This window comes from Ursus maritimus, unplaced genomic scaffold (genome assembly GCF_017311325.1).
Source record: "Ursus maritimus isolate PB19 unplaced genomic scaffold, ASM1731132v1 scaffold_26, whole genome shotgun sequence".
Lineage (NCBI taxonomy): Eukaryota > Metazoa > Chordata > Mammalia > Carnivora > Ursidae > Ursus > Ursus maritimus.
Genome location: NW_024425119.1, coordinates 40,184,518 through 40,211,132, shown reverse-complemented (window position 1 = coordinate 40,211,132; position 26,615 = coordinate 40,184,518). Strand labels below are relative to the sequence as shown.

Here is a 26,615-nt window from a genome sequence, read left to right as displayed (position 1 = left end):
GAGAGAAGGAGCAAGTGAGATTTACAAATAAACTCAGGCCTACATAAATTCAGGCTCTGTGTAACACCATATGTCTGGGTAGTAGTCCCGGTGAGGATTTATTGAGCACATTCTGCATGCCTAACGCAGTAGTACTCAGTCCTGCCGACATAAAAACTGCTAGACAGGATCGCTTAGAATCTACCAGGGAGACAGACAAAGAAACTCCATGGTGCCGTGTGACAGGTGCTATGAAACTACAGAAGAAAACATCTAACCTGGACTAGGGGCCAAGGGGGCTTCCTGGAGGAGGTGGCACTTGAGCTGTCAAACAGGAGAAGAAAACCACTCCAGAACACAGATTCGGAGAGGGGAGGGGCAAGCCAGGCAGCCCTTGGGCTGCAGTGGTGAGGGGGTGGGGGTGGGGACTTAGGAAAACATTTTGCAGGAGGAAGGGGTTGGGAGAAGGGCTGGGGAGGATAGTGAGGGGACAGGGAGGAGGATGGGGGGGTGGCCTTGGGTTTTTGAGGGCTGAGAGCCTCTATACAAGGAGGCCCGGGCTTAAGCAAGCATGTGGGCAGTTGGTAGCTATGGGGTGGGGCACAAAGAGTGAGCAGAGTTGGAATCAAGATTCGGTAATCTACCTGCCCACCCAGGGCCCTGCTTTCTCCCCGTCATTAGGTGGGTCTAGCTGGGAGGCGACGGAGAAGCAGAAGGTCAGCGGCCACCCCTACATCGGGTCTTGGTTTCCCATCCCACCCTGTGAGGTTCGGATCCTTTAAGGCAGATCTCTGAGTCCTCGCCCTGGGGCAGCCCAAGACACTCCGGAAGAGGCTCCCTCAGTTAATAACAACTCACATCCTGGCAGCACTTGTGGCCTTCAGCGTGCTTCCGCTGCCTCAGCCCGCGCGTCTTACAGTCTGTCCGGGATGGACAGAGCTCCTCCTTTCTGCAGGAGATGCTGCATGCAGCTCAGAGACATCAAGGTCTTGCCAAAGTCACAAGGCCAGTGCGCGGTTAAACTGGGGACCCAGCCCAACTCTCGAGATTGCAAAGTCCTCAGCGACACTGTGGCAGCTTTGGAAAACAGAGCCTGGTGATGGCCGGTTCCTAAGGACAAGCCTGGGAAAGGGGATGGGACAGGCTCCAGAATGGGGGGAAGATGGAGGCAGGGGTGATGGAGGCTGAGAGTGGAGGCAGAAAGGGGGCAGGGATGGAGGTTGGAGAGGCTTTAAGACAGAACTAGAGGTCTTTCTGGAAAGGCCTGGTCAAATGGTCCAGCAGGGTTGAAAAACACAGCAGAGGCATCCTCCCACACTAGGCCTCTGGGACAAGGTGGGGAGGGGCCCATTGCTCCCATTTCACAGGCCAGAAAATGGAGGCAAGAGAGGTGCCCACATGGCTTGCTGAAAGGCCCATAGGCATTTAGGGCCCAGGGGCCCTCTTAGAAGCCAGGGAGGGTAAACGAGCCGTGGGAGACTTTCCCATTCTGCCGTGGATGATGAAACGGAGGAGAAGGGAGGTGGAGATGGAGACAGAAATCTGGGGCTGCATCCAGAGGCGGGGAGGGGGGAGGCTGAGGCTTGGAGAGAGCCTGTCAGCAGCAGAGATGGTGGAGAGATAAGGCCCTGACACCCAGCTCTGGTTACAGGCAGGCAGCATCAGCTGCTCGGGTGTCACGGGCGTCCCCGCGCCTCCTCCCGCCCTGCGGACCCATCCACTTGGGCGGCTCCGCAGCGCGGGCTCCCTGGTCCTGGGATGAGGGGACCGGAGGAGGGGACGGGGGGGGGGGGGGCGCCGCCTCCCGCTGGGCTTGTAAATCCGCAGCGGCCTCCGCAGCGGCCTCCCGGCCCGCCCCCGGCCCCCTCCTCCTCCCGCGCCGGAATGGTACGTTCCGGTCCGCCTGGCCCGGCTGCAGTGGATGTTGCTAGAACCCACGCGGAGGAAGGAAGAGACGCAGGCAGGCTGCGGTGACCCAAGCGGCCGCCCCTGTCTCAGGGACCCCTTCCAGGAGACACGGCACCATGACCCAAGGAAAGGTATCGGCATCTCCCCCACCTGCACCATCCTCCATCCTTCGGCTCCCAGGTCCCTGTCATCCCAAGCAAACTCTCTGGACCATTATAAGCATCCTCCCCTGGCGCTTGTGGGAAGGTCCTCTGTGGTCCTTGTTGAAGTCAGAGGACTGAAAGGCCCATTTCAAGGAATGGGTCGGGGCTTCTTCCTGCCCAACAGGCCCACCTCCTCCCTTCCTTTCCTCCCCCGCCGGGGGACTTTGGCATCTCAGGACCCTTCACAGGTGCCTAGGTGCCCTTCAGGATGCAGCCTGGGTGTCCGGGGTGTGGTGGGGGGAGTGGTGGAGGGCACCTGGGTAAGCCCGGGGGGCCGTGCCTATCCTGCACCCTCCTCTGGTCCAATCCCAGTCCCAACCATATTATGCACATCTTTCGCACCCCCACAGAAACACCCCTCACCCAACTCCCCGTCATTATTCCACATCTGGACACATCCCTTGTGGTTGGGGTGGGGAGGCATTTATCATGGCAACGTTGCATCAGGGTGCTCTAATTTTTGTTTTTATTTTGGCTGGGAATGGGACTAGATGGGACCAAATAAAACGTCTTCTCTTTTTTTCCCAGTTTGAAGCCTGAAATGGAGGGGAGGGGCTGGGGCAGAGACTTGGCTGGCCTAGTGTGGTTACATAACGTCAACAGCCTGTGGAATTATACAACCAGGGCCTGGGGCAAAGGGGGAGGGTCCTCTGGCCCTCTGTTTTGGGAGTGCTAAGGATTGGGCAGAGGAAACAGAAGAGGAGCCTCCCCTACACTCCCCCTTCTTTTCTCCAAGATGAGCCTCGGAGCCAATGGCATCCTTCCCTGGGCTCTCGGACCCTCCTTTCTCTGTTTTTAATCTCCTGAGACCTCAAAATGATGTCATTGGGTGATACCACCTCCTGGTGTTGGGCAGACCTCACTTGGGAATGCCGGATGTGTGTGTGTGTGTATGGGGGCAGGGCCCTGGTGGCTCTGGGGCTGATCAGCAGGGTGGGGGGCTGGTGAGGAGGACCTGTTCTGGACGGGCTGAAGTCAGAGGTGATAATCCATTTCCTGGGTCTGGGCTCAAAGCACCTTGGTTCTGGTGGGCCGAACTGGATTTTTCCGGATGTGACCCTTCTGGTCTGGGTGATGGAGGAGGTTGGGGAGTGGGAGGGCAGCGGGTGAGCCAGGGCCCCATTCCCACACGCCTGGGCTCCGCAAGGCCCTTCCCTAAGGGTGTTCACCATGGTGAAAATGAAGAACTTTCACCCCCCACCCCCCCCCATTCCATCCCCCTCCTCCCAGTCACTTTGCTGACACTGCTTCCTGTCCCGGGGTGAACACAATGTGTTGCCCCTGCCTCCTCTGCCTTTCACCCCCAGCTTGCTCACAGGCTTTCTGGTGATGGAAAAGAACCTTCCAGTTCAGTGGTCCTTAGGGCTGCATGGAGGCAGTGCTCGCCCACCTCTGGGCCGCCTCAGTTAGAAGCACCCTGCAAAGAAGGAGCTCTGCGGCCTTGCTCTACGGCCCTTCAGGTCAAACACATTCTTTCTGAAGCCAGGCCTGCCGCCCATTCATTTTCTGAGGTCCAATCTTTTTGCTGTCGGTTCCGTTTTCATGCCGCCCCCTCCCCCACAGGCTTCCATCTCGGCTACATTCAGGCCCTCCCAGCTCCGTCCTCTCACCAGAGCTTAAGTGGGCACTCTGGGGCAGCGAGCAGAGCTGAGTGTAAATACACTTCAGTTTTCAACCTGCCATGGAACATTTCCCTCTGGGCCTCAGTTTCCTCATCTGTAAAATGAAGGAAGGGGCTGAACTAGATGCTTTCTGAGGTCCCTTGTAGCAGTGACAGCCTGTGATTCTGCTCTGGTTTGGAAGAGCGGCTGAAGTTCCAATACGCAAGGCCAAAATAGGACCCTTTACCAGGGACCTCTTGCCCTTCCTCCAGTCCCCATTCTTCCTGGTGTCTGCCCCTACCCCTCTCTGTTTCCCTGCTCGCCCGTCCCCATCTTCCTAGTGTCGTCTCCAGCCCAACAGAAGGAGACCAGTCCCAGTGGATGGCTCCTGGGCTTTGCAGCCCAGTGGGCTCCTGTGGCTCTATGACCTTGGACAAGTCATTCTTCCCTCCCTGAGCCTCAGTTCCCTCATTTTAAAATAGGGGTGAAAATACAACTAGCAAGGTAGCAGGGAGATTCAATGAAAGAATCATTCAATAATATTCTTGAGGGCCTACTCTGTGCCAGGCCCTTCCCTGGACCCCAGGGAGGCGTTAGAAGCATACTCTCCTAGGAATTTCTCCTTCCTCAGTTTTTATTCCAGCTTCACTGCACCGTGGGCCAGCCCTGACCCTCCTGGAGCTCAGTTCAACCATCTATAAAAAAAGGGAGAGTCTTTGCCCCACTCCAGCTTTATTGGGGTATAATTGACAAATAGAAATTATACATATTTAAGGCACACAACTCGATTTTTTTAAAAGATTTTATTTATTTATTTAACACAGACAGAGACAGCCAGCGAGAGAGGGAACACAAGCAGGGGGAGTGGGAGAGGAAGAAGCAGGCTCCCAGCGGAGGAGCCCGATGCGGGGCTCGATCCCAGGACTCCGGGATCACGCCCTGAGCTGAAGGCAAACGCTTAACGACTGAGCCACCCAGGCGCCCCCACAACCTGATGTTTTGATATACATATATATTGTGAAATGATCGCCGCAATCAAGCTAGTTAACATACCCACCCCTTCACATAGTTACCTTTCTTCGTGTGTGATGAGAACTCTTAAGATCCAGCCTCTCAGCAGATTTCAAGTATACAATTCAGTATTGTTAACTGTAATCACCATGCTGTAGATTAGATCCCCAGAACTTATTCATCCTGCACAATGGAAACTTTGTGCCCTTTGACCAACATCTTCCCATTTCCCCCACCCCCCAGCCCCTGGCAAGCACCATTCTTCTCTGTGCTTCTTCGAGTTTGGCTACTTTTGATTCCCAATATAACTGGTATCATGCAGTTTCTGTCCTTTTGTGTCTGACTTATTTCACTTAACATAACATCCTCCAGATTCACCTATGTTGTTGCAAATGAAGGATTTCCTTCTTTCTTAAGGTTGAATAATATTTCATATCCTGCATTAAATAGGGAGATTCTTGTCTGCACCCCACCCTTCCTAGTGCAGGTGAGAAAGTCTCGGAAATTAGGGGCTGATGAGGAGGACTTGGAAGGCACCCTTTCCCCGGTGACCGTCTCTCTCTGCCTCTACTCCCCAGATCTCCGTGGCTAACAAGGCCCCCGGGACAGAGGGGCAGCAGCAGGCCAATGGTGAGAAGAAGGAGACTCCAGCAGTGCCCTCAGCCCCGCCCTCCTATGAGGAGGCCACCTCTGGGGAGGGGTTAAAGGCAGGGGCCTTCCCCCCAGCACCTTCGGCTGTGCCTCTCCATCCCAGCTGGGCCTATGTGGACCCCAGTAAGTCTCTCAGCTCCTGGAGGCAGGAGCATTAAGGGGCGTGGTGGGCCCAGATGAAAAACCTGGGCAGGAGGAAGTTGCCCATAAATAGATGCATTGTGTGGTTGTTACATGAGGCTCTGTTGTCAAAGGCTTGGGATCTGGAGGGCTATTCCAAGGGTAGGTCAAGGAGGACTCCATGAAAAGGGAGAGACACAATGTCTGCAGTCACAGTACTCTTGGATGGGGAAGCGGGGATTTTTTTCAAGTCACCAAGCTAGGGCAAATAGAGGGGATGGAGGGGGGTGCAGGGGCTATTCTAGAAAGGCTCTCCTCAAACAAAGTGCTGCATAAAAAGGGTGGGGAGAGTGGACACAGGATGGGGCAGTATTAAGCTGTGGCTGGCTCCCTGTGAGTGGGGGTGCTGTGTGTTTCCATGCGGGCTGATCTGAAACCTTAGTGGGGACATGTCCCCATGAAGACCCCAGGGCTGTTGGGGCCAGGGGTCTGAGGATCCCTTCACCCTCACTTTCCTTGTCTCTCTTCCCTTCTCCAAGCCTTTGTTGGGGACAGGAGGATATGATGCGGGGAAGGTATGTGGATACCAGCCTCAGTGCCCCTCACGGCCAGGCATAATTCATTGACAGACTCACCCAGGCGAACGCCAGCTCCTTACAGGCCAAGAATCACAACCCCGCTGTTAGTAGCTTGTGGGAGCTTTGCCTCGGGACTGGGAACATACAGCTCCCCACAAGCTATAAGGAAGGGCCCCCCTCAAATCTTCCTCAGCCCCTGCAGCCCCCCTCAGCAGCTCTTCAAGCCCACCCACCCACCCCATTGTATCAACTCGCACCCTCCCCAGCAGAATTCTAGAAGGAATCTCAAGAACAATGCCTCCGACAGAGCCTCAACTCACCAGGAGCGGCCACCATGGTCCGCACCCCTTACCACAAACCCCCTGGACCCAGAGCCAAGCAGCCCTACCCCACCGTGACCTATTGGAGGGCCAATGAAGGTCTGGTGTTTGTGGGAACGCTTCTCACTGCCCCAGATACCCGCAGGACTGCTTTCTTTCTCCTCTTCTCCCACTCTGTGGCCTGGCCATTCAGGCTTTGGCAGGGGCTGTGGACAGAACGAGAAAGAGAAGTGGAGCATTAAAGAGTCAGGGCCTCCAGGCCCCAGGTTTGCAGCGGGTTCCCCCTCTCTCCCCCTTCCACATTTTCCATTTCCAGGTTGCCAAGACTAGCTGCCTTAAGTAATGTTTTCTAGGGAACTGTCAGGGCAGGAAGGAAGCCCATGTTGGTCAACATGTGACAAACATTTCTAAGCGTGTGCCAAGCACGGTGTCCGGCACGCAGCTAGATTTCTGGGGATGTACTGATTTGCATGACTTGCCCTCACAGACCTGACTATATAGACAAGTATGCAGTGATAGAGGCCTAGACAGCTTACCTAACCCACCTGGCAGTCAGGGAAGACTGCCTGGACGAAGGGGTCTCCACATCGAGTTCTGAAGAAAGAGACGGGGAAATGAGTGTTCAGCCTGAAAGAATATGACGTGCAGAGGCCCAGAGGCAAGAAAAAGTATGTTTCATGGCTGAAAAAGTAGTCAGGCTGGAGAAAAGTAGGAGGGAGGAATGTGCATGGCGGCTGAGGGCTCTGGGGAGGCTGTGGACGCTTTGTTAAGGAACTTGAACTTGAGTAAAAGGCAGTGGGGAGGCATCAAAGAGCTTGATGCAGGGTCGGCTTTGAAAGACCAAGACTGACGCTTTTGCTGAGGAGGGTAAGATCGTGGAGAAATGGCAGGAAGAGAATGGGAATTGAAATGACAGGGGACGAGAACAGAGCAGAGGCCTCAGGAATGGCCCAGCTGAGGGGTATAAAGGAGAGGGCAGCACAGTCCCCGCCAGGCACAGGGCCATAGGCTTTCACTTTCCTCTAGTTTTGTCCCCATGAGGTAAGTATCACTGACCCATATCATAGAAAAGACTCAGAGACGGCTGGTGACTTGCTCGAGGCTGCACAGCTAGCCGGTCTTAGAGGAAGGATCCCCGTGAGGGTCTGTTTGACTGTGGATGCCATGCTCTTCCCAAGGCCTGATATCTGGGTTCTGAGTTCGGGGAGCAGGCCACCAAACTTCATCCCCATCCATACCCTCCTCCTTGCCCTGTCCTGGCTCTCCTTCCCCCTCCAGGCTCCCCCCTGCCTTGGTTCGCAGCTGGAGAACCAGCAGATCCTTCCTCCCCAGCTAGTCCCCAGTTCTCAGCCCAAGGGCCTCAGAGCAAGCTGGGGTAGGACCTTTGACCCTGGGATGTGCTAGGTGGCCCGGGGGGAGTGGCTGTTCCTCTCTGGTTCTTAGCCACAAGGGAGCCAGCATGTTCAGGAAGGAGAGTGGGGGACATCAGAGGAAGGGGTCATAATTGTTTGGCAGAGCTTGGCCCCAGGGAGCCCCAGCCAGCGTGCAGGAAGGGGAGGGGAGATGACAATTTATTCTCAAGACTCAGACAGAAGCAGGCGGGGAGAGAGATCCGGGGATGGGATGGGTTGGGGTGAGAGTTTTGAGAACGGGGCTGGAGAGAAAGGCTTGTCCGGTCCAGGAAGCCACTTTGACAAACGTCAGCTCTGAGCAGGTGGCCCTTGGGAGCGGCATTTAAGTGATTTAATGTATGGGAGCCCTCATGGCCCTCCCCTTGTCCATCCAGGCAGCTCCAGTTACGAGAACGGTTTCCCCGCTGGAGACCATGAGCTCTTCACCACCTTCAGTTGGGATGACCAGAAAGTTCGCCGAGTCTTCATCAGAAAGGTAACCACCTCCCCCAACTTTCCAGGACTGTGGGCGTGAGGTGGGGGGAGTCCCTTGAGAAGACCCTGGCCCATCCCTCTGTCTGCAGATTCCTGCAGAGGCCATCCCTCTCCCCGTCTCCCGGGACCCCAGCTGACAGCACCTGCTGGGAGTGTGTCCTTAGGTTTCACCCCACTGCCCCCTGCTATGCCTAAACTCACTGTGTCCTCTTCTCTCGGATACTTGGGGCCCCTCATCCTGGGGGATGGGCTGTTCTAGTGACGCCTGAGAAGGAGAGTGGAGGGTACAAGCTTCAGGTCTGGAGAGGAGATTGAGTCACTGGGAAGCCGGGGTCTCCCTGAGCCGCACTGGGGGGGCCAAGTCTCCCTGGCCACAAATGGGGCTCCCCAAGCTGAACAGAACTCCTCCCATCCCTAGGTCTATACAATCCTGCTGATCCAGCTGCTGGTGACCTTGGGCGTCGTGGCTCTTTTTACGTTCTGGTGAGTTGTCAATGTGGACCGGGCATCTCCCAGGGCAGCTGTGGCGAGGCCAGGCTGCTCTTGGAACGTTTGCCTGAAGAGATTTGTGTGGGGGCAACGGGTGCCCTCATGCTGGGGAGGAACTTCAGGGAGTGCCCACGGAGGTGTCCTCCACTCCCTGGGCGGGGGTGGGGGTGGGGGGGGTGGGGGCAGGTGCCTTCTGGGCCAGCAGGGGTCTGTGAAGCAGTCATCCTCTCAAATCTTCCAGCCCCACAGCCAGGCACCTCCCCATCCCAGCCTCGGACTGTGGCTGGGGCTCCCTGTGCCACCGGGGGTGTCTTCTCCCTTTCTTCCTCGCAAGTCCTATGGACCGTGGGGGCCAGATGTGGAGATGGAGACAGAGGGCAAATTCTGATTCTCTCCCCCTCCTTTCTCTGCAGTGACCCCGTAAAGGACTATGTCCAGGCCAACCCAGGATGGTACTGGGCATCCTAGTGAGTATACCCCAGGCCTCCAGGCCTCTCGCCAGAGAACCCTCAGTGGCACAAGGTGGGAAGTCTCCAGGGACAGAATCCAAGCCCGTGGCCCCTCTCCACCCTAAAGAAAGACTGTCCTCGCAAGAGCATGGCCAGAAGGGCCCTTCTGGTGTTTGGATCTGAGGGGGAGGGAAGAAGACAGGCATAGCTTCTAGAGCTTGCACCAAGAGGGGAGGGTGGGGCTGGGGCCCTGGCTGGAGAGACCCAGACCTTGGCCCCGAGGGGGAGGGGGGCTGGAACACCTTGGCCCACCCTAATGATGATGTTGCTACCCTTATTAATGTTGTTATTAATGCCTATGAATTATTCATCATAATAGCTACCACTTATAGAGTGCCTAATAAGGGCTGGGCCTTGTCCTATTGCATTCGATCCTCGAGTCAACTGGGTAGGATTACCTCAGAAAACCGAAGGTTCAGAGAGGTTGAGTAATTTGCCCAAGGTCACACAGCTAGTCACTGGTGGAGGATTCAGGTTGAGGCTTGTGCTCGTCATCACTCTGCTTGGCAGATTCCCTTCTTCTCTTGCCAGTTGGCTCCTGCTTGGCCTATGTTTTTTAAGGAGCATGGCGGCTAACCTAAGAAGTTTGATGGTGTAGGTGATTCTTGACCCTCTTATCTGGGCAATTAGGGGTCATTCTGGATAATTCTAGGCCAGACTACCCTGGGCTCAGATCAGATCCGCTCTCACCTAAGTCTTCCTCAGCACCGCCTGGGAGCCCAGCCCTGTCCTGGCTGCTGGGGTGGCTGGGGAGAAGGCCTCCGTAGGGGAAGGTAGAGAGCGGCACAAAGCAGCCCGGGCATGAGCAGCTGTGGGAGAGGAGACCAGAAGGCATGAGCCCGAGACACCCAAGCCCTCAGTCCACTTCGGGGACTCGAGTGGCTCAAGCAAAAACGCAGGAGCGGGACTGCCCGTGGTCCATTTGGTAAGCAAGGGGTGGGACTGGTGGAGGACAGGGAGGCTCTGTGTAAGAGAATCTGAAAGACACCTCAGTGAGCCGTGGAGCCTTGGGGTGGAAGCTCTGAATGTCCGGCGAGGAGCTTGCACTCTACAGCTCTGCTAGGCCTGCTCTCGGGCAGAGATGTGGCAGAGATGATGGCTCAGCCTCCTGGACCACCCCAAGTCCAGAACAGTCCTAGAGTGAGCCTTGAATTAACACGAGCCGACAGGAAGGAGGCTCAGCCTGGCCTCTGGGGCTCCTTGGAGGAGCAGAGGAGTGGAGGGGTGGCTCAGTCAAGTTGGGAGTCCAAGGGGAGGAGACATTCACACCTGGAGCCTTTCTTAGGGCATAGGATGGAGGGCCTGTCTGCAGACCAGACAGGGAAGGCATACAACTTGGGGAACCGGGAGGCACCGTGTGGTAAGCTAATGAGACCCCAGGGACTGCCCGCCGGGCCAGCCCACACGGCAGGTTGGCATGGCTCCCAGCACGTCAGCACCACCTGGCAGACTCAGGTGCCCTGAGGACTCGGGGATGGAGTCCCCAGGCTCTTCACCAGGCCTTCTGGGGGAGGGTCGGCAGGTCTGCACGCCCCGAGCCGATGGTGGCAGGGGCACAGCCCAGGAATGAGCGGGCTCGGAAGTCGGGGCAGAGTCCACCCCACTGAGGGCAGGCCTGAGAATCTGGCCTGTGGATGGCGAGATTGAACGGCCTTCCTCCTCAACATCTCTAGACAGAAAGCAGAGATGTGGCCCCTGGCTTGGGGAGGGGGAGGGGTGGGGACAGAGAGAAGTTGGGAGTGGGCATGGACCTTGTGCTTTTTGTGGGGTGTCACAAAGCCTTGGAAGTATTCGGGAATTCCACCACCGAGATGCTGCCCTTTCCTCCGGAAAGCCAGCCTATGGCTCTCCCCTGCCCTACCCCCACCCCTCAACTCTCTCCACTTTGCCCCCTGTATCTGCTTCTGGGTCTGAGACCTAGTGGGTCTCACCTCCCACCACATACCAAGCCCTTAGTAGCAATAAGAACAAAACCACTCTTCCCTTATGTGTGAGGCACCATGCTAAGTGCTTTCCAGGTATTTATCATTTGATCCTGAAAACAGCCCTACCAGGCAGATGCTGTGATTACCCCATCCTCCAGATGAGGACGTGAGGCTCAGAGACGCTGCTGCTTCCCAAGCAGCCTTGCTTGTGCACTTCCTCTCAGTGCTCTGCTGCCTCCCTGCTGGCCCCGCATCGGCCTACAGTAGGACACACTGAGGGAGGACGCCGGTTTGAACTCTGGCCTCCACCTGAGCCTCCCTCCCCTGTTCCGCCACTCTGTAAACAGAGCGAGGCTCCAGCCCAGGCCCTGGGGCCCAGGCTCTGACGGGCAAGTTAGTCTTTCTTTCACTTCTGTGACTCATGCTCTGCCCCCTGGGATGGCGGCCTTCCAGCAACTCCCTCCACTCACCGCCTTCTCAAGGCCCCAGTCATCTCCCTTAGCAGGCTCTTGCCGTATTGTCTGATTGTTCCCTCTGAGCCCTGGTGGCGGGAAGGAGTTGGGGCTGGGGGTGGGGGGGAGCCAGGCAGAGGAGGAAGCGGTGAGAGCAGAGCTGGGAGAGGTGGGTCAGGGCCTCTCCAGGAGGCTGTCAGTCTATTTGTAATAACTCCATTCTCAAGCCCTTAGCCCATGCCAGGCCCTGTGCGAGGTGCGTGCTCGCGTGCTCGCGTGCTCTCGGTCAATCCTGCTACAGCCCGTGAATGGGTGCCAGCAGTGCTGTTTTACAAAGGAGGAAACGAGGGGGCTCTGCAGTTAAGGAGCTTGTTCAAGGTCACACAGTCAAAGTAGCAGAGCTGGGCTGAGAATACGGGTGTCGGGCTCCGGAGCTGCACCGTGACCCCCGGGTGATGTCCCTCTGCCCACCCTCTGAGCCCTGGTCTTGACGGCTGAGGAGCCGTGGGCCAGAGAGGAAAGGAGACTGGGCCCTTGCCCTTCAGAAGCTCCCAGTCTGGCAGGGGGACAGGACCCACACCCAGGATGCACACAGACGTGGGTATCATTATTATCAATATCACTGACGTGACCGACCAGTGACTCAAGTGAGACCAGAAGAGAGCAGATCCTGGAGTGTTTCTCAACTGGGGCAGGATGATTCTACTGTCCCTCATGGGTCCCTGGCACTAAGAACCCCTCCATCACTGTGACAACTGTCCCCCATCCCTTGAGAGTCACCGAAGCATAAGAGAAGGTGAAGATGGAGGGGTCCTGTTTGTCAGATCCAATAGGCCTTTCTCCGTCCGTACACCCCCTATGCTTTTGCATTTCATCCAGAAGTATTTAAAGGTCACCTAACCATTGCCAGGCCCCGGGTTAATTGAAGGAACGCAAAATGAGTAGGTCACGCCAGATGCTACATCTGGGCGGGGGTTCAGATGAACAGCCCCTCAGGGTGTGTGGCTGCGGGTCTCGGTTGAGGAACGCGCATGGTGCATGGAGGGAGCCCCTCTCACCCAGGCCTCGGGCATCCCTGCCAGCCGGTCTTTTCCAGCAGGAGCAGAGTGGGGCGGGCACGTTATGAGGGGGCAGAGGGCCGGGGGAGGTAGGTGGGGCAGATCAAGCAGGGCCTTGCCAGGTCTTTGGGAAATTTGAACAAGGGAGTCCCGTGGTCGGATCCATCTGTCGCTTGGCGGGTGGGAGGTAGGGCTGGAGGCAGCAGGACCAGGTAGAGAGAGGTGGCCCCGCCTAAAAGGGTGGTATTGGGCATGGAGAGAAGGCGAAGGATCTGAGCAGTGCCTGGTAGGAGGATCGGCAGGTCCCCGTGATTAATCGGGCGAGGCCGGGTGGGAGTCGAGGATGCTGAGCTCTCTGGTTGGGCCACTTGGATGGGCATGACGTCCTTGGCAATAGGAGACGCACGAGCAGGGACAGGGAGGAGGGCGAGTTCGCTCCTGACCTGTTGGGTTTGGCACGTTTCTGCTTGGCCATGTCTGCGGAGTTGGCAGTTGCCTATTCAGGTCTGGGGTTGAGAAGGAACATGGAGATGAGAAACAAGGGTGTGGGAGCCATGAGCGTCTCCCTGCTGAAGGGAGTCCTGTGGAGGAGCGGGCCCCCAGGGAGAGCATGAGGGGAGACAGCCGGGTGGGACTCTGCGTCAAAGGAACGGGGAATACTTAGATACTCTGAAGGAGACGGGGAAGGAGTGGCCAGGGAGGTAGGAAGGGACCCAAGAGGGTGTCATTGTAGAACCAGGGGAACAATGGGAGTGATCATATGTTGAAAAGTCAGGTAAGACAGGGACTGACAAGTGTCGCTTGGACTCAACAAGGTCACAGGGAGGTGGCAAAGCCGGCTCTCATTAAGTGGGGCTGGGTTTGGGTTTGCGGGCTTGGGGAGTCATGCGGGGATGGAGAAGGAGACCGTGAAGTGGGGACAGCTGTTTCAAGAAACCCATCTGTGAGGGTGGATGAAGTAGCAACAGCTGGAACTGGGGAAGACGTTGGCGGAAGATGGAAAAGAGCTGAGGAGGGTTGTGTGGGAAGAGAGGTGCCAGTAGAAAGGGTGAGGTTTTAGAGATAGAGATGGTGGGGCAGCTGTGCGCGTGGGGCCCAGAGCCCAGGCTGGGGGGATGGACCTGGGATGGAAGGACAGGAAAAAGGGCGCGTAGATGCATAACGATGTTTGCAGGTGGCAGGCAGGGAGCCAAGGGAGCCCCACATCATCTCAGATCTTTCTGGGATGCATCAGGCCAGGCTGTGCAGGAGTGAGGCAGCCTGGGAGGTGTGTGGGTGGGGGAGGATGGTTGGAATTGCTGCTGAGGGGGATAGGTGACGAACCGAGGAGGGAGAAGGGCAAGGATGGCAGGTGCCATGTTGAGGGCCCACTGAGGGCTGGAGAGCGTGCATTGATGGTGGCACCAATCTGGGTAGGCATATGAGCATCCCCCTGGGGGTCCTCAGCCCCTCGTCTCCCACTGCCTAGACTGGCCTTCACTTCCACTGTTCTCTAGAAAATCTTCAGTCCTCTGCCCCTGTTTCGGGGTGGCACCTAAGCTCCCGGCCTGTCGTCCTCTGGACATGGCCACCTGATCCAGAAATTCGCGCCACTGGTGCTTCCTGCTTGTGCCAGGTGCTGGCAGGACAGATGAGGGCCCTTCCCTTGGGTCGCTTGCAGTCTAGTAGGGTAGACCGACAATAAAGTAACACGGTGATTACAGGTAGTGAGAAGGGTGGGAGGGACTGACTGAGGCAGTGTGGGGCAGTGGTTACAAGCTAGGACTCCGGAGCAAGAACGTGTGAGGATTACATCAATTCGTAGTCATAAAGCACTTAGAAACATAGAAAACACTGTATAGAAACTTTCTTTCTTTCTTTTTTTTTTTTTTTAAGATTTTATTTATTTGACAGAGAGACAGCAAGAGAGGGAACACAAGCAAGGGGAGTGGGAGAAGGAGAAGCAGGCTTTCTGTTGAACAGGGAGCCCGATGCGGGGCTGGTATACAAACTTTCTGGGTGAAGTATTGAGAGTATCTGGGGAGGCCACTTTGGATCAGGTGGTCAGCTGTCCTGTGGCATCCCAGACTCAGTATTTCCAGAAGCTTGTCCAATGCCCATTTCTGTCTTTGGGGATTGGACCAGCAGCCTGCCCATTGCCAGGTTCTAGGATAACTGTAGTCTTAAACACCCCCCTGACCTGATCCTACAGCCTGGCACTTGCGGGCAGGGGTGACAGAGAGGAGAAGGAGCAGGGGACTGGGTGAAGGGGCCTTGGGGGGCACGGGCTGACTGGCCCATCCATCTGTCTCTCACAGCGCTGTATTCTTTGCGACCTATCTGACCCTGGCCTGCTGTTCTGGACCTAGGTATGTGACGGCTCGAGGAGCAACTTGTGAGAACACGAGCAGGATCTTGAAAGTTCTGGCCCCAGTCCTGCCCACCCCCAGTGTGCTGTGCACCTCTGAGAGGGCTCTACCCTCTGGGCTCCATCAAGCCTGCCCCTCCCTCCTTTTCTTGGAGCCTCTGAGGTCGCAATGGGGCGGTGTGGATCCACTGATGGGGGTACCTGGGCATATGGCTGAAGGAAGGGGCTCCAAGGACTGGGGATGGGGTGAGGCTGAGACCCCTTGCTCACCACACTGACCTCGCCTGTGGCTGTCGGTATCCCTCATTCCCCTCTGAACTCAGTGGCTTGCCTTGCAGGAGGCATTTCCCATGGAACCTGATTCTCCTGACCATCTTCGTAAGTCATCTAGGGGTGGCTGGGGACGTGTGCTGAGTGGAGATGGTGGGAGGAGGGAAGGAAGGTGGGCTTCGAAGGCCAGGAAGTCTGGGCTGGGGATGTCCAATGTGAGGTCCCTGGTGGAGGCAGGAGTATTTTCACCCCACTTCTCCAAATGGGCTTAGTCTCCCCCTGACTCCACCCACTGTCTCTTTTGTTTGTGATGTCGTTTTAAAGAGGTTTGAATGAGGCATCCTGGAGCTCTGGATAATGAAGAGTGGGTCGTAGAAAGGGGGGGGAAGCAGGGCTGCAAAAGAAAGAAGGGGAGAGCTAGCGCAGGCCTGAGCTGTGGAAGCGGACATGTGGCGGGGGGGAGCAGGTGCAGAGTTGAGGGGTGTGCACCAGGGGTGGAGATCCAGGCTGGGCCTTGAAGGTGTCTGGGCCCCCAAAGGCTGAGTTCTGGAGCTTTCCTTCATCCTGCTTCTCCTTCCAGACCCTGTCCATGGCCTACCTCACTGGGATGTTGTCCAGGTAAAGGGAACAGGTGGAGGGAGACGGGCCACACTGAAGGGAGCCGTTTCAGAACGCATCCCTTCAGAGAGCATTCAGATGGGGGGGGGGGGTTCAGGCAGGCAGGAAACATTGGCCTGGAGCCCTCTTCTCACACATTCCACTCAACAGTGAGAGCGGGACTTGGCCAGGTCAGCGGGGTGGAGGTGGGGAATGGAGGGGAGCACGGTGACCCCTCTCACGCTGCAGCTTGAAAGACCGCAGGCTGGGTGATCACCCCATTCCCTTAAGCCACCTCCGGGCAGCAGCACCAAGCCCTCCCCACCCTCCACTCCCACCTCTTCAAGACCCTTCTAACGGGAGTTTGAATCTGAGCGTGTTGGGGAGGGCAGGGCCCAGGGAAGAGGCTGGGAAAGCAGAGGGAGGGAGGACCCCGGGCAGGGGGGAGAGGGGGGACCGGAGGTCAAGGGATCAGGTCTGGCAGAGGAGGGCGGGCCCGGGGGAGGGCCGGGGAGCCCAGAAGGCCTGCCTGAAGCCGGCCCTGCGTCCGCAGCTACTACAACACCATGTCTGTGCTGCTGTGCCTGGGTATCACGGCCCTCGTCTGCCTCTCGGTCACCGTCTTTAGCTTCCAGACTAAGGTCAGCTCTGGGGCTCGTGGGCAGGGCAAGGCCTATGGGACGGGAGGCTCCAAGCTTGGGTCCCCAGCTAGGGAGAGGTGAAAGGGGTGAGCAGGGTCTGGGGAGGTCCCCTGGCAGGTGAATGCCGGCTTCTAGGGGGGAGCATGAGGCAGCAGCCTGCTGTGCAGGCCTCCGCCTTCTGGCCAGCACACTGCCCAGCTGGGCCCCCCGGGGATGCCGAGCCCTCCTGCACAGGCTGACGCCCGTCCCATCCCTGCAGTTTGACTTCACCTCCTGCCAGGGTGTGATCTTTGTGCTGCTCATGACTCTTTTCTTCAGTGGACTCATCCTGGCCATCCTCCTGCCCTTCCAATATGTGAGTTCCCGGGTCTCCCACTGGGGCCCTGGGGCGGGAGGGAGAGCCCACCTTGCCCAAGGGTGCCCTTTCCTCCCCTGCCCTCCAGGGAAGGCCCAGAGCCAAAGGCCTACAGCCTGCCATCCTGTCCAACCCTCCTGGCCCCTGCCCTGGGCTTGTTAGCAGTACAAGCAAACAAGCAACGAGGCTTTTCTTGGCAGGCCTGGGCACCTGCTTGCACCGTGAGCCACATCCGGCTTCACCTTTCTCATCCTCCCTTCTAGGGGGGAGGTGAGGCTGAGGCGGGGAGCACAGCACATTTAAACCCTGGGCAGAGAAGGGAGCACAGGAACTCCAGAGGGCCACCAGGCGCAGAAGGGCCCCAAGAAAGGGCCCCCTGGAGCTCTTGAGGGATCAGCCAAGTCCAGAGAGACAGAATCTGGCTGGCCAGGCAGGCAGGAGGTAGGGAAGTGGGGCTCTGAGCATACCCCGTCCCATTAGAGTATCAGTGGGGCCAGCCAAATCTCAGCTGTCCAGTCGGCCCTGGGAAATCCAACTAGGACTGCACAGGGCTCACTGGTGACTGAGGCAGTCAGGCTGCTGCTGATGGAGAAGGGGGCAGGTTGAGGGCATCCCAGGAGGGGCCTGAGATCTAATCCTGGGACCCAAGGGATGAAGCTATTAGACCCCTCCTAAAGGCTCAGTGCTTATACTCCCCAGCCCCCACCCAAGGCTCCTCTTAGCCACCTTCGGTGCATGATCCCCCCGCTGCCCCTTTTCCGCCAGGCTGGGAGCAGCGTGCCTCCCTCTCCCCTTCCCCCACCCCATCCTGCCCAGCCCTGGTCCCCAGGGTATTGGCTCTAAATCCAGGACATCAGGATTGGTTCTAGCATTTCCTTGGCACTTCCCAGGATCCTGTTGACGAAGGGAGGGACCGGAGCTGGTCTGGGGGCCCTCTGTGTATCTAGGATGGGGGTGCGGTTACAGGAAGGGGCCTCAGAGCTGCAAAGAACCCTTTATATTGACTCAGGGCAGGCTAATGGGTTGCTTGTGTTTCCAGGAATCTTCTGGGGGAAGGCCCTATGGAGGGGGGCATGACTGAAACTTGCAGTTTTCACACCCACCTGGGTGCCCCGGAGATGTAGGGGGAGCCAAGGTTGGGCAGGGGCGCTGTTCCAGTCTCTGTAAGCAGTCCTATCATGCACACAGCTGGCCGGGACTCCAGAGAACCTCCCCATCCCCCCCCCCACACCTCTGAGCCATTTACCCCTTCAGGCAAAGCTAGGGAGTTCCCCCTACAGAGGAACAGGCAGACCCCACACAGGACAGGGATGAGTTCGCCCTGGGGGGAGGGAGCAGCCCTCAGGCTCAGGCCGGGAGGATGACAGGGGTCCCACAGGATGAGTCTCCCTCATCCAGCCTGAGTCTGGGGCTGTGTGTGCAGGGAACAGGTACCAGTCGGCTGGAAACGGCCCTGCCAGTCCCTCCACCATCACTGCTATCCTGGGTTCCCCAGACCCACCCTGAGCCCACAGAGAATCAAGGACCCCTCTCTGTTCTGGGGCTTCTTTTTTTTTTTTTTAATATTTTATTTATTTATTCGACAGAGATAGAGACAGCCAGCGAGAGAGGGAACACAAGCAGGGGGAGTGGGAGAGGAAGAAGCAGGCTCATAGCAGAAGAGCCTGATGTGGGGCTTGGTCCCATAACACCGGGATCACGCCCTGAGCCCAAGGCAGACGCTTAACCGCTGTGCCACCCAGGCGCCCCTGTTCTGGGGCTTCTTAGGAACTGCTGGGGGAGGGTTGGGGGAGCTGTGAGAGATGGAATGCCCTAGGGAGGTCTGTTTGAGAGTCTCTGGACTAAACCCTCCTCCCCGCCCCTCGGCACCCACTGCCCTAAACCCTTCCTCGTGTCTGCTCCACAGGTGCCCTGGCTGCACGCAGTGTATGCCGTGCTGGGAGCGGGCGTGTTTACGTTGGTGAGTGTGGCTCCCTGGGGTGCCCCGCCTTCTCCGCCTCTGATCACCTCCCCAGGTCCCTTCACTGTCCCTGTCTTCCTCACAGTCCTCCTCCCTGACACCTGTGGGTGGGGCAGGGCTCAATGCCACATTCAGGGAACTCTGGTCGCCAAGACACACCAGCTGCTCTGGGCAGGGGAGGAGGGAGGCTGTAACAACAGGATTAGAGCTTTAGACAGAGCTGAGAAGAGGCACCCCTGGGTCCTGGGGAGGGTCAGTGCTGCTCGTGGGGGTGGGAGAATGAGCGTGGCCACGGGGACTAAATTTGTCATTGCTCTCCGTGGGGTAATCTGGGAAGGCTTCCTGGAGCCAGGGCGCTTCCAAGTGTGAGAGATGATGCGCTTAGTTCAGGCTTGTTCTTGGTTGTTCTCACTGCACTGAGATGATGTTGATGACGACGGTGATGATAACAGTAATAGCTAATATTTGTTGAGCACTTCCCCGCACCAGCAAACCCTCCGTGTGCATTTAATCCTCACCATAACTCTACAAAATAGGATCTGTTGTTATCAGATTCAGATGAGGATCCTGAAACTCAGGGACTAAACGACTTGCCCAAGTTCGCACAACATCCTAGGAAGGGGAGGGCCAGACTGCAAACCCGGCTGGCCCGGCTCCAGAGCCCCGCTCTGGCTGTGAGGCCACACGGGGAGGGGCATGGGGCGGCTGGAAGCAGATGGCCAGGAGACAGGAGGTAGCCAGGGGCAGACATCTGCCTGGAACTGCCCACCACGGGCCCTTTGCTCAAGTGGGCTCCAATCCCCTGAATGTGATGGCAGTCCAGGACCACCCCCCAGGTGCGCAAGCTCATCTCAGAGACATCTCAGGGAGCGCCCAAGGTAAACACGACTGCCAGTGCGAGCGGCGGCCCGACCCTCCTGTCCCTCCCTCATTGGAATGTTCAGCTCAGCTCAGTCTGGCCAGAGTTCGAGGCTTATTCACAGGTTCCGCAGGCTTGTGGGTGATGGACTGGAAAAAATGGAGGGTCAGAACTAGGAGCAGATGTTCTGAGGGGTGTGGATAAGGAACGGGGTGTGGTAGAGTCACCCATTCCTCACGGCAGGTCTTAATTGAGCAGCTACTATGTGTGAGGTGTTGTGCTCTGTGCCCAGGATGCCACCGTCAACAGGAGGGGCACAGTGCGTGGCACATAGTGACATTTAGGAAATATCTGTGGAATGAGGAAATGACCTTCAGGCTTGGAACCTGAGTCTGGAAGGGACTGAAAAGGAATCTAGCGAAACTCCAAGCCCTTCCTTTCATAGATGAGAAAACTGGGCCACAAAGAAGTTAAATGACTGGTCTCGTTTCCTGGCAAGATAAGGGCATATCAACTAACCGTGGCCTTGGTCATGACTAGGTTGACCAGTTTATCCCAGTTTACCCAGAACTTCCCCAGTTTGAGCACTGAGAGTCCCACTTTTTGAGGGAACCCCTCAATCCTGGGCAAATCGGGAAGGTTGGTCACCGTACAGCACTTCCTTCTCTTGGCTCCTGCACCAGAGCTCTCTCCTCCCGGCAGGACCTACTTAAAACATGTCAGTGAAGAGGAAGGGGTAGGGAATAGGGCCAGGAGGAAAGGAAGAGGCAGGGTCGCGCTGCGGGGAGCGAGCCTGGGAGGGCGGCATTTGCCAGGGACAAATGGAACAGGAGGGGTCGATGTTGCAGGGCAGAGAGGAGGCGGGCGAGCATCAGTGGGGGTGGGGGACCATCAGTGGGGGTGGGGTGGGGACGTTACTTGGCTTCATGCGGATCAGGTCGCAGCTCGGATGTCAGCTAAGCGGGAAGGCTGTACATACAAGTAGGGCTAAATGAACAGTAATCTCTTAAATTTGTTTAATAATCCCCTGTGTTATTAGAATAATAAAAATAATGCCAGTCATCTCTTCCACCCTTTACATTTTACAAAACACTTTCACACCTGTTACCTCATTGGATCGCCACCGCAGCCCAGGGAGGGAGGCTGATGTTTTAAGACCTGCTTTCCACATCTGAAGCCTTGGGTGTGAAGGGCTTCCACAGGTTTCCACTGCCAGTAAGGGGCAGATCTAGGACAGGACCCAGGGGTCCTGTGCCCAGCCTGGTTCATTTCCAGCACCCCGGTGTCCCCCTCAAAGACGACAACTCCTATTAGCTCGGAGTCGGGAAGAAGCTGGGGAGTTCTCTCTAGCAACCCACCCTCTACCAACTCTCCCTGCCCCCGCCCCCACCAGCATTGCCGTCTCTTCTGGATTGTTCCCATGAGTGTGGAAACAGGCTGTAATTTCTCCCGCCTGGAAGCACACACACACACACACACACATCCTCTTCTAGCACCCCCATTTAGAGCAAGAAGCTCTAATAAGGGAACCTACACTGACTACAGGCTTCCCCCTAGAAGTAGAGCGTTCCCATGAAACTTTTCATAAACTGGAACAGCGTCAAGTGAAGAAGCCATTACCATTCATTTATATGGAAGAGATTTCGAGTGTCCCAGAGCCCCAAAATAACCTCTCTTAGGTTTTTCTGCTCCCTTAGGACACATCTTGCTGACCTTATGCACAAAATAAATAGAGATAAGACACAGGAGCTCACAGACACGGCTGCAAGCTGCGGCGGCTTAATGCCAAGATGCTGGGTATAGCTCCCAGGCAAGGAGCTTGGGGGCGCCTCGTTGCTTGGGGTGCATGCCGCCTCTAGAACAGCTCACTGCAAAGCAAATGCTGAATGCTGTGTTGGCTGTTTTGTTTTTTTATAAAAGTGAAAATCCTCTTTGGATTTCTTTTGGTTAGTGAAATCGGGGGCTACTGCAGGTCCTTCATGAAAACGAAATGGTGTAACTTGAGTTTTCGACAAGCGGGGGTACCTGTATTTCCAATTCGTCTCCTCCCTTCTCTCCTCCAATCCTTCGCCAATTCTCTCAGCCCTATTAATGCTCTCACCAGGGTCAGCGACGGTCTCCATGTTGCTGAATCCAGAGGTCATCTCCCAGCCCTCACCTTGCCAGACTCAGCCTCTTAGACACGGTCGCTCATTCCTCCACCCAGGTGCATCTTCTGCCCTGGGCATCTTGGCCACCGGCTGTCCTGTTTTCCTCCAGCCTCCCTGCTCACACTGAGCGCCATCGGGCCATCTGGCCATCGGTTTTTCTCTCTCTACCTCAGTCCCTACGGGACCTCAGACTGTCTCAAGACTTTGAATACCATCTGTAAAGCTGATGGCCCTAAAACTGATTTCCAGCCCAGAATTCCAGACTAGAATTTCCAGTTGCCTACCCGGTATCCCCATTTGGAAATCTACGAGGCACCCCAAACCTATTACGTACAAAACCGAGCGCCTGCTCTCTCCCCGAACCCCTGCTTCTCCCACAGCTTCCCCGTCTCTGTTAATGGCAACTCCGTCCTTCCAGTCACTCAGGCCAAACGCCCTGCTGACATCCTCCACTCCTCCACTCTCTTCACACCCCACATCTGGCCCCGCAGCAAATTCTATTGGCTCCACCTTCTAGCCAGAACCTGACCACTTATCCCCACCTACGTGGCTACTCCCAGGTCCATGTCCCGAATTGCTCCCAATGGGGGGGGAGCCCACAGTCTCTGCTCGGTGTGAGCAGCCAGAAGGATCCTGTTAAGTGTGAGTGAGGTCAGATCATCCCTCTGCTTGGCCTCCAGGGATCACTTCCCCGGTCTGCAGGCCGCTGCTGACCTCACCTCCTCCCATGTCCCCTCCCCCCACTCTGCTGCAGCCACCGGGGCCTCCTCGCTACCCCCCTGACATGGCAGGCTCACGGCCAGCCCGCACCTCCGCACCCAAGCTGCCTCTGTCTGTCCCCTCGGATCCATTCACAGTTCTCTGCGTCCCCGCCTTCAGGTGTTCGCTCTGTTTACAGTCCTGTGTGACGTGCACACACCCACACACACACACACACACACTCCCTACTTTTCCCTGCTTTATGTCTCGCCATGGCACTTCTCATCCGGACCTACTCTTACATTTTTCTGATTTTTTTGTTGATCGTTTGTCTCCCAGCAGCAGAATTTAAGTTCCTCGAGGGCAGAGATTTTTATCTGGTTTGTTCTTCGCTGCATCCCCAGTGCCTCGAATAGTGCCTGGCACACAGTGGGCACCCCCTTGATGTGTGTGGGACGAATGGATGCCTGAGAGGCCCGGCCGGCCGCGGGGCCAAGGCTGGCCGAGGCGCGGGTCAGAGCAGAGCAAAGACAGCCGCAGTTGCACAGTGAGTCACAGGGGAGGAGGAACCACGGCGCCTAATTACCAGTTAATGTCTCATTAGGACAGCAACACACTGAAAGGCCCTGGCTCCTCCTGCCAATTATGTAAACAATGGTCAGGAGCGAGGTGCGAATCCCCCAGCTCCCCCAGCTCCGTCCCCTGCCCCTTGTTCACGTGGGTCACCAGGAGGGGTGATGGGCCACAGGGCGCCTGGGGAAGATCTGAGAGGGGGCCCTGGATTCATTCTCCTCCCTCCTCTGAGTTTCCAGTGGACAGAGGCCATCAGAGGCCCAGCCCCACAAGAACTGTCTCGGGGCCTTTCCATTAACCCCAACTCAGAATGTCCTTGACCTCAGTCTGACCCTGCTTCCTGCATCAGTTCTGTCCTGTGGAAGCTGCGGTTCCCTAGTCTCTTCATCTGCCCACCCTGGCAACTCCCAGCCCAGCCTGTGGAGAGTTCTCTGCACCATGAGGGGCCCTCCCAGCATTTAGCTAGAAAGACAAGACAGCACTCAGAGCATCCCTGCCCAGCTGCCGCAAGGAGGATGTGTGAGAAAGGAGAGAGGCGTCAGAGGAGGGTCTGGACCCCCAGTGAGGAGCCTCCTCCCCCACCCCATCCTCCCAGTCGGGGCCTTGGAAGGGCTGCTACAATCAAATGGTTTCGTCTCCTAGAGACCTCAGCCCCTCGCTGACGGTCTCTGTCATCTGGGAGGGCAGAGCGGCCAAGCTGGAGGAAGCTGAGCCTGGGGTGGGGAGCCCAGGTTTCTTCGAGCCGAGGTCCAGCCTTGAGGCACAGGCCCCTCCTAGGCCTCACCTGTCTAGCCTTGGTGCATTCTCAAGAGGCTTTGGCTTTTCTGCCTCACCCCTATCTCATACCCCCCACTGGGCGCCAGACCCAAATGCCAATAGAAGCGGGTGAGTCAGCCCACAGGTACCTCAGGGCGGCCTCATGCTTCTCACCCCCTCATTCCCTCTTCTTGGGTGCTTTCATGTAGAAGCTCATGGAAGGTCAGGCAGGGGAGCGTGAGGGTTTGGCTGGGTGGGATGATGGCGCAAGGTGGAGGGGCTGGGACAGAGCAGGCGGGTTGGGGCAGGAAGAGAGAAAGCGGGTCGGGTCGAGGGTTGGCCAGCAGGTTTCCCACTGTGGCCGAGCTTCTGTGCTTATATGGCTCTACCTCAGAGCTGGCCCTTCTTTCGGGAAGCTGAGGTCTCCCAGCCACCTAAATCAGGAAGACAAGCCAGGAGACTTAGGGAAGAAACTAGGTGACAAGCCCAGTAGGAAAGGAACTCTCCCCTGCCCAGCCTGGCCAGTCTGGGGAGCCCAGAAAACATCACAGTCTCTGTGTTTTAAGGAAGATTATCCAGAAGCTGTGTGGATAGGCCAGAGGCAGAGAGGCCAGTTAAGAGGCCACTGCAGAGTCCCAGAGTCAGGGACAGGGTGGCAGGAAGAACGTGTGCTGGTCAGAAGTGGACACTTCAGGGCCCAATGGTGTTTGGGTGAGTGAAGCTTAGGTAGGAAGATGCTGTGTTTGTAGAGGTGCTGGGCCTCCAACACTGGGTGACCGTGGGGAAGATGCACACAGCCATCTGTCCTCAGCCCCTGGAAGAAAGGAGGGCAGAGACTGAGTCCTCAGAGCTGGCATGGACCTATTTGTGCTGAGGCCTCGAGAGAGCATGCTCCGCACCCCACATACACTCCCACATACCACACACACCCCACAACCCCCCCCACATAACACACACACCACACAACCCCCCATGTACCACACACACCACACATGTACCACACACCATGTATGTACACACACGCACACACATACACAGGCACACAGTGTTACCCGCCAAAGCTGGATGAAAGCCCCATTTTTCTGACTCTCAGCCCAATATTCTTTCAACTCTACCTTCTGTCCATTTCGCAGGGAAAAGAGAGGCCTCCAGATTGACTGCCTCCACAGCAGAAGGACCCAGAGAGGATTTCTCAACCTCTGAGACTGGGCCTTTTAGCAGTTACTTCCATCCAGCCCCAACAGAGAATTTGTGTCGCCTGTGTCCCCATGACTGGCCTAGGCCATCCCTACAGGCTCTGGAGGCTTCTGGAAAGAGACTCCTGTTTGCCCCCACCCCACCCCTCTCCCTGCTTTTCTAGTCAGGGCCATGATACATGCCCTGTCTTCTTTACCGTTAGAGAAACACGTTGAAAAGCGAAAAGGGCTACACAAACCCAAGGCAGGATATGATTTTATTTTAGTCTTATCTTTATTTCATTCAGAGCTTAGAGGCTCTTTTGCCTCAGTTTCTTACGTGAGCCTGAAAGATCTCGTGAGAACCTTCTCTGTTCCGCCATCCACCCTCCGGCCACTAAAATAGCCCCAACACCTCACCTGAGGCCGCATCTGAACCCTCTAGAAGTTGAGCGCTTTCCTCTGAGGGCTGCAGGTGGGAGGGTGGATTGCCAGGGAACTGCCCCTTCAGGGGGAAAGTGCGCTTGGCGTCCCCCTCCCAGGACTCTCCTCATTTTCACTTCCTGAGGCCCTAATCCTCAGCAACCAACACCCTGCTCAAACCAAGCCCTTCAAACCGACACCTTGACCCAGAGAAGGTGAAAGAAGCCCCCCTCCCAGCCCCCGGGGATGGGGGACTGAGGGAGAGGGGGGTTCAGGGTTCCTGTAGGGAGCAGGGCCAAGGAGTGTCTAACTGGCACGCTGGGGCAGGGAAGGCACAGGGCGCTGCTCTCTTATCCAGAGCAGGGCCAGGAAGAGGTGCTATCAGAAGGGCCGGGGCGCTCTCTAGGTGCCCACATGCGCACTACCCAAACAGTTTTCGAGATCTAGCTCATCCTCTTACCACCGTGACCTTGGGCATGTTATTTGACTTCTCTGTGCCTCAGTGGCTTCATCTGTAAAATGGGCTAATACGAACTATTCCACAAAGCTGTGGTAATAAATAAATAAGGCAAGATATGAAAGGGAAAGTGAAAACAGCCTAGCACCTGGACCTTGGTGCCTTCTCAACTACCATGATAGCTTTTACCCTTATTGTAAATTTTTTTTAAAGATTTTATTTATTTATTTGACAGAGAGAGAGACAGCCAGCGAGAGAGGGAACACAAGCAGGGGGAGTGGGAGAGGAAGAAGCACAAGCAGGCTCATAGCGGAGGAGCCTGATATGGGGCTCGATCCCATAACGCCGGGATCACGCCCTGAGCCGAAGGCAGACGCTTAACCGCTGTGCCACCCAGGCGCCCCCCTTATTGTAAATGTTAACCTTGTAACTCAGAGCACCAAAATTTGCAGCAGAGTACCTGGGGTTCAAATCCATTCTCTGCCACATTCTAGCTGTGTGGACTGATAAAATCATATCACCTCCCTGTGCTTCCGTTTCCTTATCTCTAAAATGCAGATAATAATAGTACATACGTCGTAGGTTGTTGTGACTTGCAAGTGAATTAATATATGCAAAGCCCTTAGAAAGTGCCTGGCACATCATTAATCAATAATATCGCCT

At 56.6% G+C, this 26,615-nt stretch overlaps 1 protein-coding gene across 1 annotated transcript in view; it reads left to right on the top strand.

Moving 5' to 3' along the window:
* The first annotated feature begins 1,876 nt into the window (after positions 1-1,876).
* The window catches only part of FAIM2 (Fas apoptotic inhibitory molecule 2), a 29,783-nt gene continuing 5,044 nt past the window's right edge, over positions 1,877-26,615 (top strand). Inside the window, exons 1-11 of the mRNA XM_040642429.1 lie at positions 1,877-2,018; positions 5,281-5,476; positions 8,158-8,258; positions 8,676-8,740; positions 9,160-9,213; positions 14,988-15,038; positions 15,376-15,415; positions 15,888-15,925; positions 16,458-16,545; positions 16,805-16,900; positions 18,807-18,860. Of these exons, the coding sequence (XP_040498363.1) occupies positions 2,004-2,018; positions 5,281-5,476; positions 8,158-8,258; positions 8,676-8,740; positions 9,160-9,213; positions 14,988-15,038; positions 15,376-15,415; positions 15,888-15,925; positions 16,458-16,545; positions 16,805-16,900; positions 18,807-18,860 (798 nt within the window). The 5' untranslated portion in view covers positions 1,877-2,003. The remainder of the gene's footprint in view (positions 2,019-5,280; positions 5,477-8,157; positions 8,259-8,675; positions 8,741-9,159; positions 9,214-14,987; positions 15,039-15,375; positions 15,416-15,887; positions 15,926-16,457; positions 16,546-16,804; positions 16,901-18,806; positions 18,861-26,615) is intronic.